General features: G+C 41.7%; 1 protein-coding gene across 2 annotated transcripts in view; it reads right to left on the reverse strand.

Annotated features, from left to right (window-relative positions):
* xrn2 (5'-3' exoribonuclease 2) overlaps positions 1–13,860 on the reverse strand; it is a 61,120-nt gene that overhangs the window by 13,685 nt on the left and 33,575 nt on the right. Inside the window, exons 14-27 of one of the 2 annotated variants that reach the window (XM_061929269.1) lie at positions 10,842–10,886; positions 10,634–10,759; positions 10,478–10,522; positions 10,223–10,311; positions 9,555–9,690; positions 7,309–7,416; positions 7,141–7,230; positions 6,995–7,067; positions 3,588–3,671; positions 3,391–3,488; positions 1,939–2,018; positions 1,774–1,830; positions 1,506–1,574; positions 1,286–1,414 (exon numbers count right to left, since the gene is read on the reverse strand). In XM_061929269.1, coding sequence (XP_061785253.1) covers positions 1,286–1,414; positions 1,506–1,574; positions 1,774–1,830; positions 1,939–2,018; positions 3,391–3,488; positions 3,588–3,671; positions 6,995–7,067; positions 7,141–7,230; positions 7,309–7,416; positions 9,555–9,690; positions 10,223–10,311; positions 10,478–10,522; positions 10,634–10,759; positions 10,842–10,886 — 1,229 coding nt within the window. Of the gene's footprint in view, positions 1–1,285; positions 1,415–1,505; positions 1,575–1,773; positions 1,831–1,938; positions 2,019–3,390; positions 3,489–3,587; positions 3,672–6,994; positions 7,068–7,140; positions 7,231–7,308; positions 7,417–9,554; positions 9,691–10,222; positions 10,315–10,477; positions 10,523–10,633; positions 10,760–10,841; positions 10,887–13,860 lie in introns of both variants that reach the window. The other variant, XM_061929268.1, reaches the window with a different exon arrangement.

A 13,860-nucleotide genomic window follows, 5' to 3' on the forward strand; every position in this document is an offset into this window, starting at 1 on the left:
ACTGACCAAGATGGATTTAATGGCAAAGCCAACCCCTGCCTCACGCCACTCTGCTTCAGTGTGGCCTATCCAGAAGAATGTATAGCCAGCACCAGTCTTTGTCAACTGTTCCTCTCCAGCCAGACGTGTCTCGCTGAGAGCAGCGATCTGGATGCCGTACAGGTCCAGCTCTCTGGCGATCAGGGCAGTTCTCTCAAGTCTTGATAGGTCACCAGCCCTATCAAGAAGTGTGCTCACATTCCATGAGCCAAGGGTGATCGGTGTCACCTTTTTCTTGTATCCTTGTTTCTTACCGCGGGTAATGGGACTCCTGCCAGCTGCGGCTAGCTGGCCAGGAAGAGGTGAGGCAGGCAGTTTTTGGGGCACCTTTTCTAGCCTGTTCCTCATGCCAGGAGGTAGGCAGTGAATACCTTAAGAGGGCTGCCTAGTCGCTCGGGGGGCTGCCGAAGTCCAGTGCTGCCTCAGTCATTGGACAGCGACCCTATGGTCCAAGCCGCCTGCGTGCTAATAATATTGTGACTATGGTTTCCAGTAAAGTCCACACCTGCCACTTCGCCACATTTCCGACGCCGCAGGACTTGGGTAGGGGTGGGAGAGATTGCGGGGGTTGTGTGTGTGTGTGTGTGAAGTCATGACTTGCGTGGTGCATTGAATTTAAGTAAGGGTGGGTTGCGCAGCGCCGACCTCACTCTCTCGCCCAAGTCCACCTGTATCCAGTGGCAAGACGGAGTCGAGACGGCTGGAAATGGATCCAGGTGCAGTGGATGGCCTGGACACATCATAGCGTAACATCCAGCCCGTAGCGCTTCACAGAGCTTGCCGGTGTCGACATTCAGCCCGTTGAACCTCTGAGGGTTTCTTCTGCGCAGTCAGCTGAGAACCAGTCTTCTATCCCAGTGTGCTGGCTAGGCTAGGCACCACGGGACGTGCCATACAGGAAGACCAGGACTATCAGTAGGGATACAGCCTGCAGTTGCAGTTTAACGTCATACCCAGGACACATGCAACACACGCGCTGTGTCAAGTCAACCGAACGGTTCAGATTTTTTAAGAAATTGTTTCATCCCTAATTCCACTATATATGAATAATGTGTATCTACATAAAGACATACTGTGTATATACAGTGTGTATGTACATGAAAACAGTCTATACAAGTAAATACATAACGTGTATATAAGTGAATACATAATGTGTATATACGTGGATATATTGTGTGTATATACAGGGATATATTGTGTGTATATACGTGGAAATATTGTTTGTATATAAGTTTGAGGAACACACCCCAGAGCTCTGAAGCCTGATTGATCCAAATGAGCCTGCTGCCTGTGTGGATTGAAACCCAGCTGGGGTCTCCAAGGCTGATTTTCCCGTTTATCCCAGTCTTCTGGCTTGAGGACATTATTGGGAATCCTGAAAGAAGCAAACACAAAGTAAAAGTTCAAAAGCTGTTCCCTGCCATAAGAAAATATGTTTAAGCTTCAAATAAATTCAAGTCACGCACTTGGCTTCAGGAAGAAGAACTGCCTTGAACACAAAGTTGTCAGCAAATTGAGGGTCCTTGAACTTCACTCTGCAAAACAAGAGAAAACATTTCAAATCAAATGAAAATGCCTTCCTACTTCTTGTTTGAAAGATATGATTGATATGAAGATGAAGCTTTGATATTGTCAGCCCGTCTTCTTAAAGGTAAAGTCCAAATAGAAGTCATTCAATCAGCTGGAAACATCATCACTAAAACAAGTTATACTTGAAAACCACTGGGCTCCTACCCGATGGCGCTGTTCTGTGCAATGTCACGGAGCATCGGTATGGGTGACCTCACGCTCCTAAAAGGCCAAGCAGGAATGAACATGTGAGGGTTATTGGGTCAGACTCTGGATCAGCTTGCCTTCCGGCCGACACAACCCTAAGCAGAATGTGCAGGTGTTTCTTACTTATCTGGTAGAATAGGGTCGCCATCTAGAGACAATGTACCTTGGATTCCATGACAGAGCTCCGCAGGGATCTCAGTGCTCTAAACAAACAAAACTACTTAGTGCTATATTGTTGGACATTTCATCTAATTTCAGGTTGGGCTGCACATTTGTTTTATTCCTAAAACAATTTTGATTACAAATTGAATTTTGGTTAAAAACTACAAAAAGGCAACAGAGGGGTGGGGGTTGCTGAAATCATGTTATTTGTAATGAAATAGGCTCATAAAAAGACTAAAGAAATGTAATATATATTTAAAGACATTATTTGAATTAACAACTCAGCTTTTTTTTTATTACATTATGCTTTTTTTTTTTAATGTTTCCTTTTTATGTTTTTTTTCGTGTATTTTATGCACGAATGGCTCATGGGTCACACTTGGAACACGACTGGTTTACAAATTCCACCAGGAGGGCAAAATGTTGCCAAAAGACAGTGTGTGTAAGCTATGTCTTAGTTCTTAGCACTTATGAAAGTGATAAAGGTTGGGTTGCTTCAGCAGGTTTTCGGTGTTGAAGTCTTAACGATGGGACCGAGAGTATAGACAATAGTACTAGCGGAGATACGAGCTAGTACAAGTATCCTGCAGAGTTGTAAATAAAGAGTCACAAAAATAATGCATGATTCAAAACACACTTTCACTTTTTTTTCCCACCTCTCCTGGCTAAATATTAGGGATGGGCGATATGAACCAAAACTCATGATATATTTTGGCTGAATGTCGATTTACAATATCTATATATTCTTTTCTTCCCCTTAAAGTGAGTTTAGACAAAGTCAAAGCTAAATATGGGTTTAGAACAAATACGCAAAGGGGTTGTTTGCGACATTTGCACAGATGTCTAGAGGGCGCCAACTTTCCAATGTATTTTACACGGTATATCTCGCCCTTTTACAGCTTTCTAGGACATAATGTCATACACTACGTAGGTACGTAATAGTGATTTTGATAGCTAGCATTGGCTATTAATGATTGCATATTCTATCATCGCAACAACATGGCAGCAAATTGTTTGTTGCTTCTCTTGGACTGTTTTTGTACGTGTGCATTCGCTCCTTGCGCATACGTGTGGATGAGACAGGGTGAGTGACTGCCGTAAAGACCAATTATTTTATTTGGACCGGTAAAAAATGTATTACATGAACTTAGTAATTGTGAAAAACAGACAATTGTAAAACAAAAGTGTTCTTTTAAACTACTAATGGTAACATAAGCAAGTCAATGGTGTTTTTGTTATATTTCTTGCTTTGAAAAATGTGACTGATTTAAGTTTTTTTTTTTTTATAAACCATCATAATCGGATTACGATTTAAAATCAATTAATCGTGCAGCCCTAATTTGAAGTATGTAATGTGAGCAAGAGAGAATATACATCCACATGACAGTTTTTAGTGTGAAGTTGTGGAGTTACCTCATGAGATTCTGCACGGTAGAGCTCCTGGATGAAATCGGAAAGCAGGTGAGACTTCCCAACAAACACCAAGTCGCTTCCCAGACTATTTCTCCTCACTGAACACAACCAAGCAGTTGAAATCCAGGAGGGAGCGTTAGCATTTCACACTTAGCAGACGTCCAAAGAGAATAATCAAACGTCAAAACGCCACTTACCTTCTTCGGGCGTGAGGTGGGGATAGACGTCTGCCAGAGCCGCCCGCAGACGACGCTCGTCTACGAAGGGCAACAATGCCACACCTTCAATAGGAAAAAAATATTAGAAAAGTCCACTTAACTTCCACTCAAAGTGATCTAGAAGCTTAAGCACACACACAATCTTCTCAGAGTGTCCATAGTGCAGTGCAGGCGTCACCCCCCCCGCTCATTTGTTAATTTCCCTCCGCATATTGAAAATAATTAATTAGTTATTAATAAGACATAAAAGCTTTATGGTAGCTGACAAAGCTCTTTCTAAGATGTTTTGTTCAGATAGGTTAGTATAAAGTTTGGATTGGACTTTTTGCTAGGGTTGTATGGTATACCAATACTAACTAAGTACAACGGTACTAATGATTTAAAAACGTTACTACACTGCCTATGAAAAACGACGGTACTTTTTTTTCATGCACATACTGGCACGCAGTTGTAACGCTGTTGGTAACGCACACACGCACATCACATACAAGCGGACAAAACTTGGAGGAAGAATGTCAGAAACTGAAATTCTACTGGCTAATAAAGATGATGCGCGGAGCGCAACATGAAGGTATTTATGCTTCAAAACTAACGATTAAGGTGACGACGCCGCATACAGCTGGTTTGCACGTTGCCAATTTTAGCGGCGTCAAAACCACCCACATAGCGTAAACCAGCATTTTTCAACCACTGTGCCGCGGCACACTAGTGTGCCGTGAGATACAGTCTGGTGTGCCGTAGGAGATGATCTAATTTCACCTATTTGGCGTAAAAAATATTTTTTGCAAACCAGTAATTGTAGTCTGCAAATGATGTGTTGTTGTTGAGTGTCGGTGCTGTCTAGAGCTCGGCAGAGTAACCGTGTAATAATCTTCCATATCAGTAGGTGGCAGCCGGTAGCTAATTGCTTTGTAGATGTCGGAAACAGCGGGAGGCAGCGTGCAGGTAAAAAGGTGTCTAATGCTTAAACCAAAAATAAACAAAAGGTGAGTGCCCCTAAGAAAAGGCATTGAAGCTTAGGGAAGGCTATGCAGAACGAAACTAAAACTGAACTGGCTACAAAGTAAACAAAAACAGAATGCTGGACGACAGCAAAGACTTACTGTGGAGCAAAGATGGCGTCCACAATGTACATCCGAACATGACACGACAATCGACAATGTCCCCACAAAGAAGGATAAAAACACAGTAGATGCGGGAAATATCGCTCAAAGACATGAAACTGCTACAGGAAAATACCAAAAAAAGAGAAAAAGCCACCAAAATAGGAGTGCAAGACAAGAACTAAAACACTACACACAGGAAAACAGCAAAAAAGTCCAAATAAGTCAGGGCGTGATGTGACAGGTGGTGACAGTACAAATACACTGCAAAAAGTCAGTGTTCAAAAACAAGGAAAAAAAATACAAAAATTAGGGGTATTTTATTTGAACTAAGCAAATTTTTCTGCCTTGTTCAAGACTTTCCAAAAGAAGTAAAATTAGCTAACCTCAATGAACCCAAAAATACCTTAAAATAAGTGTATTCTCACTAATAACAACTGTACTACTATAGGAGTACGTGTTTTCTATTGTTTCATTGAAAATAAAACAGCAAAGTCCATTTGGCCGTCATCTGTTTTAATTATGAGACACAATTGTGTCAAAGTCATGAATTTTTTTTCATGCTTGAAATAAGAAATTGTTACTTTAAAAAAGTAGTTTTATACTTGTGAGTGTTGATGACACAGCTTTGCAACAGTTGATATTCTAGTTTCAAGCATGTTTTACTCAATATAGCTCATAGAATCTCAGCAACAAGCTGTAATATCTTACTGAGATCATTTAGGACCAAAACACTTAAAACAAGTAAAACACTCTAACACAAAATCTGCTTAGTGAGAAGAATTATCTTATCAGACAGAAAATAAGCAAATATCACCCTTATTTGAGATATTTAATCTTACTTAGATTTCAGTTTTTGCAGTGTACTTTGAGACAAGAGCTATATTGATGCATGCTTGGTTATGGTTTGAAGTCATATCCAACAATTGCGGCAACGACTTTTTACTGTCAACTGAGTTTAATTTTTAATGATTTCTGCTGGTGGTGTGCCTTCGAATTTTTTCAACGCAAAAAATGTGCCTTGGCTCAAAAAAGGTTGAAAAACACTGGCGTAAACTAATGCAAGTGAATTGACAGAATTTTGTAAGAAATTCTTCCAATTTGTGTATTGTCTTTAACAATGTGCATTTTACCTGCTAATGGTCTTATATATGTAATTTTAACCACAGTATTGTTTTTACTATTTATTAAATATTGTATTTGTCTTAAAGGGGACCTAATATGCAAAAACAACTTTTCTTACCTCTTGGGATTTGCATAAGTCCTGGAAATTTGAAATCAATCCATGGAGGCATAGCGGAGTTAAATATTAAACAATCTTGCCTTCCATAATACTTGCTCCAAATGAGCTGTATGGAATTTGCCCAATTTGTGACGTTTTCCCCAAGTTTGGTGTCAGCGGCTATCTCCATATATTGTAGAGATTTAGAAGACCTTTGCAGGAGTTCGCCATTGTAGTTCGAAAAAATCAATAAGCTTTTTCTTTTTCTATATCATTTTGTTGTAGGTCAGACTGGCTCATACATGTACATGCATCATCTGCTGTTTCCATTTCTAACCCAAAGTAGCGTATTGTTTGAACTTATATCTGTCAGACTTGACATGGAAGCACTAAAAACTACTAAATGGCTGACGGGGAGAAGACGCAGTCGAAGTGGAGCCACATAAAAAGACCGCCCACGAAACGGCACATCCTGAAAAGACAGTCGGAAAACGGCTTGAAGATGGTCTATAAACATAATCTATGCAACATTTTGACCAAAGAACCACCAACACATGTTATGTAGACCACAAATAAGTGTTTTAAATGTAGAAAAAAAATCTTAAATATGCCCACTTTAAAGCTCAGACCCAGACATTTATTTATAAACCTTTGTTTTTTATTCTAATCAGATTATGGCAGGCTATATGTAATATATAAAATTGTTCTTTGACTGCAAAAGGAAAAGCCCAGTATGTTCACTGCCTTATCATTTTAATTTCAAGCTTGATTGATTGAAACTGTTATTTGAGATTAATAATAAATGTATGTTTAATGCATGATAAGATTTTCTGTTAAAATGAAGCCAAAATTTACTTTTTTGTGGTCCCCTTTATTTTGAAAAGTATCAATATACATCTTGTTACCTATACCAAAATACTGGTATTGTGACAACACTACGTTTTCATCTTCAATGTACAATATGTAGCAAATATGTCCCCATTCTTTCAATGTTATGTTTGCGGCCTTGCTGAAAAAAGTTTGGACAGCCTTGATCTAAGCCAATCATGGATGACGTTTACCTTGCCAGGCGTACTTTTTCCCGTTAAGGTCAATAGCGAAGTCATCAGGATAGAAGTCTATGATGGAGGAGTCCTGCAACCAAAAAAGTCCTTCATAGTCAGAATATAAAATATTTGTGTTGCTTATTTAAGTGAGTCAAACTCACTGGACTCATCATCAAATTCCGCCAAGTTTCTGGCAGGAAGTTGCCACTTGCAGCAGGAAACACTCCCATCAGCTGTTCCAGAGGCTTGAACTGTGCAAACGTAAAAAACAAAACATCATCATCATCATCAAGGATGCTTCTCATTTTCAACATCAACCAATACTTTACCGGTTTGGTTTCTTTCTCAAAGTCACTGAACATTCCTTGAATGTCCTTGAAGTCAGAGGCAAAGGGGGCATAGTGAAAGGGGAAGTACCACTTCCAGGAGGCGCAGCCCTGGAAGGACAGATTCAGACCATAAACTAAGCTTGCAGGGCACATCATGTAAAAGAGCTAACGTAAATGTTTAAAGTGACCTATGATGAGTTTCATCTTTACTGACTGAAAGTGTTGTGACAAGTTCAGATACTTGTATTAAACAATACCAACACATCAAATCATAAGGTTCATGTTACAGTTGTCCCGATATTGGGATCGGAGCAGATACCGGTATTTGCCTTTTTCTAACAGATCAGCGATAAGCCGACGAGCTGCTGAGCGCAGCCGATCTTTACCACAACTGTGTCCCAGTGTTTACATGCTGAATACTCCTTGTTACTACACACATGCATGAAGTGTCTGTGTGTGTATATTCCAGAAAGTGTGTGTCCTGCAATTTGAGAGCAAACTGTAATGAGCATGCCAAGAAGTCGCTTCTTAGATACCAATCTTCAAAACCATTGTGGAAAATAAACTGTTTCTTCCAAGTATCTATAGGACTGGAGGACAAGGAATGGCTAAGCAAACTACACACACACACCGAGCAGAATAACAGAAGAAGCAAACTGCTCAAGCTTCAATGTAAAGTAGTGGTGATCAATCCAGATGTTGATACTATCGATGCATTGTATGGTAGAGTATAAATGACACTAAAGTAATCCTAACAATATCTATATTTTTTAAATATTATTACGAAATAATTGTTTGGGTTGTTATTGATACTGTTTACAAACTCAGAGAGACAAAACCCTAATGATTTAAATGGGGGCCATTGTAGTTTACTTTGTTTAGTTATTGTGCACTAGACATTTTACATTGCATCTGGGAATATATTCACAGCGCTTCAATTTTCCCACATTTTTCTAAAATGTCCTCAAGATTCTAAAGTGATGTTTTTTTCTTTTTAGATATTTTTGCAAATATATTAAAAAATAAAAAAGTAAGAAATAACATACATTCGTATTAACAGCAACCCTTTTCAAAATGTGCAACAATTAAATGTGCTCCATCTTAGCTTGTCTCTCAGCAAAACTTTGCGCCGTTAAAGATGATCATTGAAATGTTAATGTCACCGTTAGCATGATAAAAGGCTGAGGCCTGCTAGCCATCGCATTTGGTCTCTACCAGAACTTGCTCAGATTGCCAAGAGGCCAAAGGTCACTGCTAAGGCAAACAATTACATGTAACAATATTTCATTTTGATTAGCTTTAGACAATATTTTAATTAAAAAAAATATTGATCTGCATTGCTATTGGCAACTTTACAAGTGTACACTGTTTAACATGTTCACTTTTGTGCTTTTTTTATTAACTAAAAAAAGTATCACATTTTGTAAAATAGAATTCAGCTGTGGATTTGTGCTTCATGTGCTAAGGAAAAAATATTCATCACCACAGGCTGCCTAAAGACAGCAGGATGATGAAAAGTGATTCAGGGAGCACAGTGTGAATCACGTCTTCAGTGTTTTGGGTAAAGTCTGCCCCCCTTCGGGGTCACTTGGCGAGCCGTGCGTGATCGTAACGGCGAGACCGTGAATGTGCAGCAGTGGCGAGCAGACACGCCTCGTCTGCCGAGGGCCTTTTAATGAATTCATCCAGAGCGGCCCCTTGAGACCAGCCCTCCCTGCCACAAAAATCCATCCCCTCAGCCTGATCCATTTCAGTTCTTGTGAAGAGAACACCCATTGTTCACCATTTTTTTAACAATCAACATTTCCCACAAACTCTAATATTACATTCTATTGTTCAGGTAACAAAAATTAACATGTGAATGCAAAGTGTGTGTAAATAAAATTAACAAACTGCTTAATACAATGGACATGTGACTTTTTATAAAGTGTGTGAATGAAAAAAAAACTTCAATAAAATAGACATGAAACAAAAAATAATGATGTGTGTGTGTGTAATAAACTTCTTAAATAAATAGAAATTTAACTGAATTTAAAAAGTGATGTGTCAATGAAATGAAAAAATATATATAGTTCGACTGAAAGTCAATTGGTCTTTACAACAAAAATATTAGCTTCTCGTGTCCCTTAGCCGTGTTTTTGACTTAAGATATGAGAACTGTTTAAGCTCCAAATAAGATAGGTCCTACTTCCAAAAAGGGAGGAATACTATGTTTGTTCAGGTGTGATTGAGGATCAGGAAGTGACCTGGTAGTAGTAGCGCAGCACCCAGCACAGACCCTCCACGTAGGACTGGACCACCTTCTGCTTGAAGTCTTCGTCTGAAACATCCACGTCAAACTTGGTCTTGTAGTAGCGCTGCTTCCAGCCCTCCTCCCACAACCTGCAACACACACATGCACACACCTGCTGTGTAATTTATTTTTTAGGTGTGTCGGAGGTAGGTGGGGCGTGTCTTACAGTACAGTTTCATTTTAAGATGCTCTTCTGTGACTGCAATACTTTCTAAGCTTTGAAATATTGTCTGTTCACTCTCGTGTGCACATAATGGAAGCAGTGTGGCATCTGTGCCGCTGATGATCGCCATGGGCTGCAGTGAGCTCCGCCCCCAGAAGTGGACGTCTCCATGAATACCAATTCATCCCCATGGATTTAGCGAATGTGTTAAGTGCGTCACACAGGAATTTACTAGCACATTCCTGCTTTCCATCCTAATAGCCAGGAGAGAAGTGTGTGTGTGTGTGTGTCTCTTGTGTAGATAAACAGCTTCTGTTGCATATTAATGAGTATGTCTCTGGTCCTTCTTGTTACAGCATCGTCATGTTATTAACAGTCACTCTTTGCTTTGTTTTACAAACTGATGACAAACTAATCCCAAGCCTCAGGCCCTGCCCATCCCGCTCAAGAGCATTTACCTGACGTTGTCTTCTGGTTCGGGCTCATCGTCACTGTCTGCACTCTTCCTCTTCATACCTCTGTTATTGGCGTCATCAGATGACGTGCCCTGCTACGATGCACATAACATGAACAGCAGACACATGACTTGTTGTCCTGGTGATTGCCATGTCAGTGCTTCAGCTCTTTAAAACATCCACTGCCTTTTCATTGGCATCATGTGTTAGTGAGAACTAGAATTGAAAGTTTGTTTAAAAGAAACATGTACAACTCACATTTGCACCATTCCTTAACATGGCCTTCAGGGACTGGGCGGCGTCCTGAACAAAAAAAGTTATTAAAACAACGACTGCTTCTGATGGAGGCGGAACCTTTTTCCAGACTATAGAAGTAATGTTTTGTTCTTTCATGATATCCTAACAGCAACGCACCCTGTTGGACTGCATCCTCATGTCATAGGCTTGGTGACGAGCGTTCTCCACAGCATCAGGCTGGCGTCCTCTCCCCAGTGCATGAGGAGAGAACTGGCCTGTTGTGAGGTAGGCGGGGCCTTGACGCTGCATATGTTCAAGAAAAAGGGGAAGTCTGGTGAGCAGAGAGGTGCAGTCAAAGAAGTCCAAATCCCTCCAAGATACTCACCTTCATCCGGCTTCGTTTGTCTTTCATCCTTCTCTTAAAGCTTTCCTATGAGACAAATGACAGATATAAGTAAAGACGACCACATCTAATGAAAATAGTCATTGAATGAAAGAATAAACACCACACAGTACCGTCAAGTGGTTCTCATGTCTTAGACGAGGCTGTTTGCAAAATTTACACAGATGTCTAGAAAGTGCTAACTTTCCGATGTATTTTAAGTGTTATATTCTGCCCTCTTTTGGCTTCGATGACGTAATGACATAACTATAATCGTACGTAACATATGCATGCGCATTCGCTTTAGGTGCGGTTAGCTAAACATTGCGATTTGGATAGTTAGTTTTAGCGGTCATTGAATGTATATTTTTTCATAGGGCTGGGCAATATGTCAAAAAAAAAAATCTACAATGAATTGTTTCATATCATTCAATCAGGGTTATGCCGAGTACCATTACATCCCTACTGTTTACTACTGCAGTATCTTGTAACAGACATTTCCGCCATGTTCGATCGAGGTAATATCCGCCAACAACTGACACCCATACTTGCCAACCCTCCCGGATTTTCCGAGAGACTCTCAAAATTCAGCGCCTCTCCCGAAAATCTCCCGGGACAAATTTTCTCCCGAAAATCTCCCGAAATTCAGGCCGAGCTGGAGGCCACGCCCCCTCCAGCTCCATGCGGACCTGAGTCCGCTTTCCCACAATATCAACAGCGTGCCTGCCCAATCACGTTATAACTGTAGAATGATCGAGGGCGAGTTCTTGGTTTCTTCTGTGGGTTTATTGTTAGGCAGTTTCATTAACGTCCTCCCAGCGCGGTAACAACACACAACAGCAGTCAAGTTTTTTGTCCACCGTAAAGCAGTTCGTCTGCCGTAAACAGCAATGTTGTGACACTCTTAAACAGGACAATACTGCCATCTGCTGTACATGCATATGTGAAAATAACATCTAGGGCTTTTAGAGAGTGCAGTGCACAACTGCGCACAAAACAAGGAGATGAAGCAGAAGAACGAGGAAGATACAGCCGTGGCGACGCCGACGACGAGTAAGATGAAGAAATACGCTTGTAAGATCCAAGCCGCAGCTGCGATCGGACCTGGATAGCCTCCGGGAAGAAGTATTGGACTACCAAGTGCTTGGAAGTGAAGATCTTCCTCAGGAAGCAAAGATTGACCGGTTTTGGGCCATGCTAGGGAGAGATGGAAGATTCCAGACTCTAGTGCATTTGATGAAAGCACTTTTGTGCGTGCCACAGAGCAATGCATCATCAGAGAGGGTAGGGTGTTCAGCATGGTTAGAAAAATAGTGACAGAGAATAGAACAAGGATGGACAATTCAACCATTAACTCAACAATGAGTAGATGAGTGTTATGTGTGTGTATATGTGTAAATAAATGAACACTGAAATTCAAGTATTTCTTTTATTTATATATATATACATACACACATATATATATATATATATATATATATATATATATATATATATATATATATATATATATATATATATATATATATATATATATATATATATATATATACACACATATATATATATATACATACACACACACATACATATACACACATATATATATATATATATATATATACATCCATCTTCTTCCGCTTATCCGAGGTCGGGTCGCGGGGGCAGCAGCTTAAGCAGGGAAGCCCAGACTTTCCTCTCCCCAGCCACTTCGTCCAGCTCCTCCCGGGGGATCCCGAGGCGTTCCCAGGCCAGCCGGGAGACATAGTCTTCCCAACGTGTCCTAGGTCTTCCCTGTGGCCTCCTACCGGTTGGACGTGCCCTAAACACCTCCCGAGGGAGGCGTTCGGGTGGCATCCTGACCAGATGCCCGAACCACCTCATCTGGCTCCTCTCGATGTAGAGGAGCAGTGGCTTTACTTTGAGCTCCCCCCGGATGGCAGAGCTTCTCACCCTATCTCTAAGGGAGAGCCCCGCCACCCGGCGGAGGAAACTAATTTCGGCCGCCTGTACCCGTGATCTTGTCCTTTCGGTCATAACCCAAAGCTCATGACCATAGGTGAGGATGGGAACGTAGATCGACCGGTAAATTGAGAGCTTTGCCTTCCGGCTCAGCTCATTCTTCACCACAACGGATCGATACAGCGTCCGCATTACTGAAGATGCCGCACCGATCCGCCTGTCGATCTCACGATCCACTTTTCCCTCACTCGTGAACAAGACTCCGAGGTACTTGAACTCCTCCACTTGGGGCAGGGTCTCCTCCCCAACCCGGAGATGGCACTCCACCCTTTTCCGGGCGAGAACCATGGACTCGGACTTGGAGGTGCTGATTCTCATCCCAGTCGCTTCACACTCAGCTGCGAACCGATCCAGTGAGAGCTGAAGATCCTGGCCAGATGAAGCCATCAGGACCACATCATCTGCAAAAAGCAGAGACCTAATCCTGCAGCCACCAAACCGGATCCCCTCAACGCCTTGACTGCGCCTAGAAATTCTGTCCATAAAAGTTATGAACAGAATCGGTGACAAAGGGCAGCCTTGGCGGAGTCCAACCCTCACTGGAAACGTGTCCGACTTACTGCCGGCAATGCGGACCAAGCTCTGACACTGATCGTACAGGGAGCGGACTGCCACAATCAGACAGTCCGATACCCCACACTCTCTGAGCACTCCCCACAGGACCTCCCGAGGGACACGGTCGAATGCCTTCTCCAAGTCCACAAAGCGCATGTAGACTGGTTGGGCAAACTCCCATGCACCCTCAAGGACCCTGCCGAGAGTATAGAGCTGGTCCACAGTTCCACGACCAGGACGAAAACCACACTGTTCCTCCTGAATCCGAGGTTCGACTATCCGGCGTAGCCTCCTCTCCAGTACACCTGAATAGACTTTACCGGGAAGGCTGAGGAGTGTGATCCCACGATAGTTGGAACACACCCTCCGGTTCCCCTTCTTAAAGAGAGGAACCACCACCCCGGTCTGCCAATCCAGAGGTACCGCCCCCGATGTCCACGCGATG

The sequence above is a fragment of the Nerophis lumbriciformis genome, linkage group LG34, assembly GCF_033978685.3.
Source record: "Nerophis lumbriciformis linkage group LG34, RoL_Nlum_v2.1, whole genome shotgun sequence".
NCBI classification, from domain to species: Eukaryota; Metazoa; Chordata; class Actinopteri; order Syngnathiformes; family Syngnathidae; genus Nerophis; species Nerophis lumbriciformis.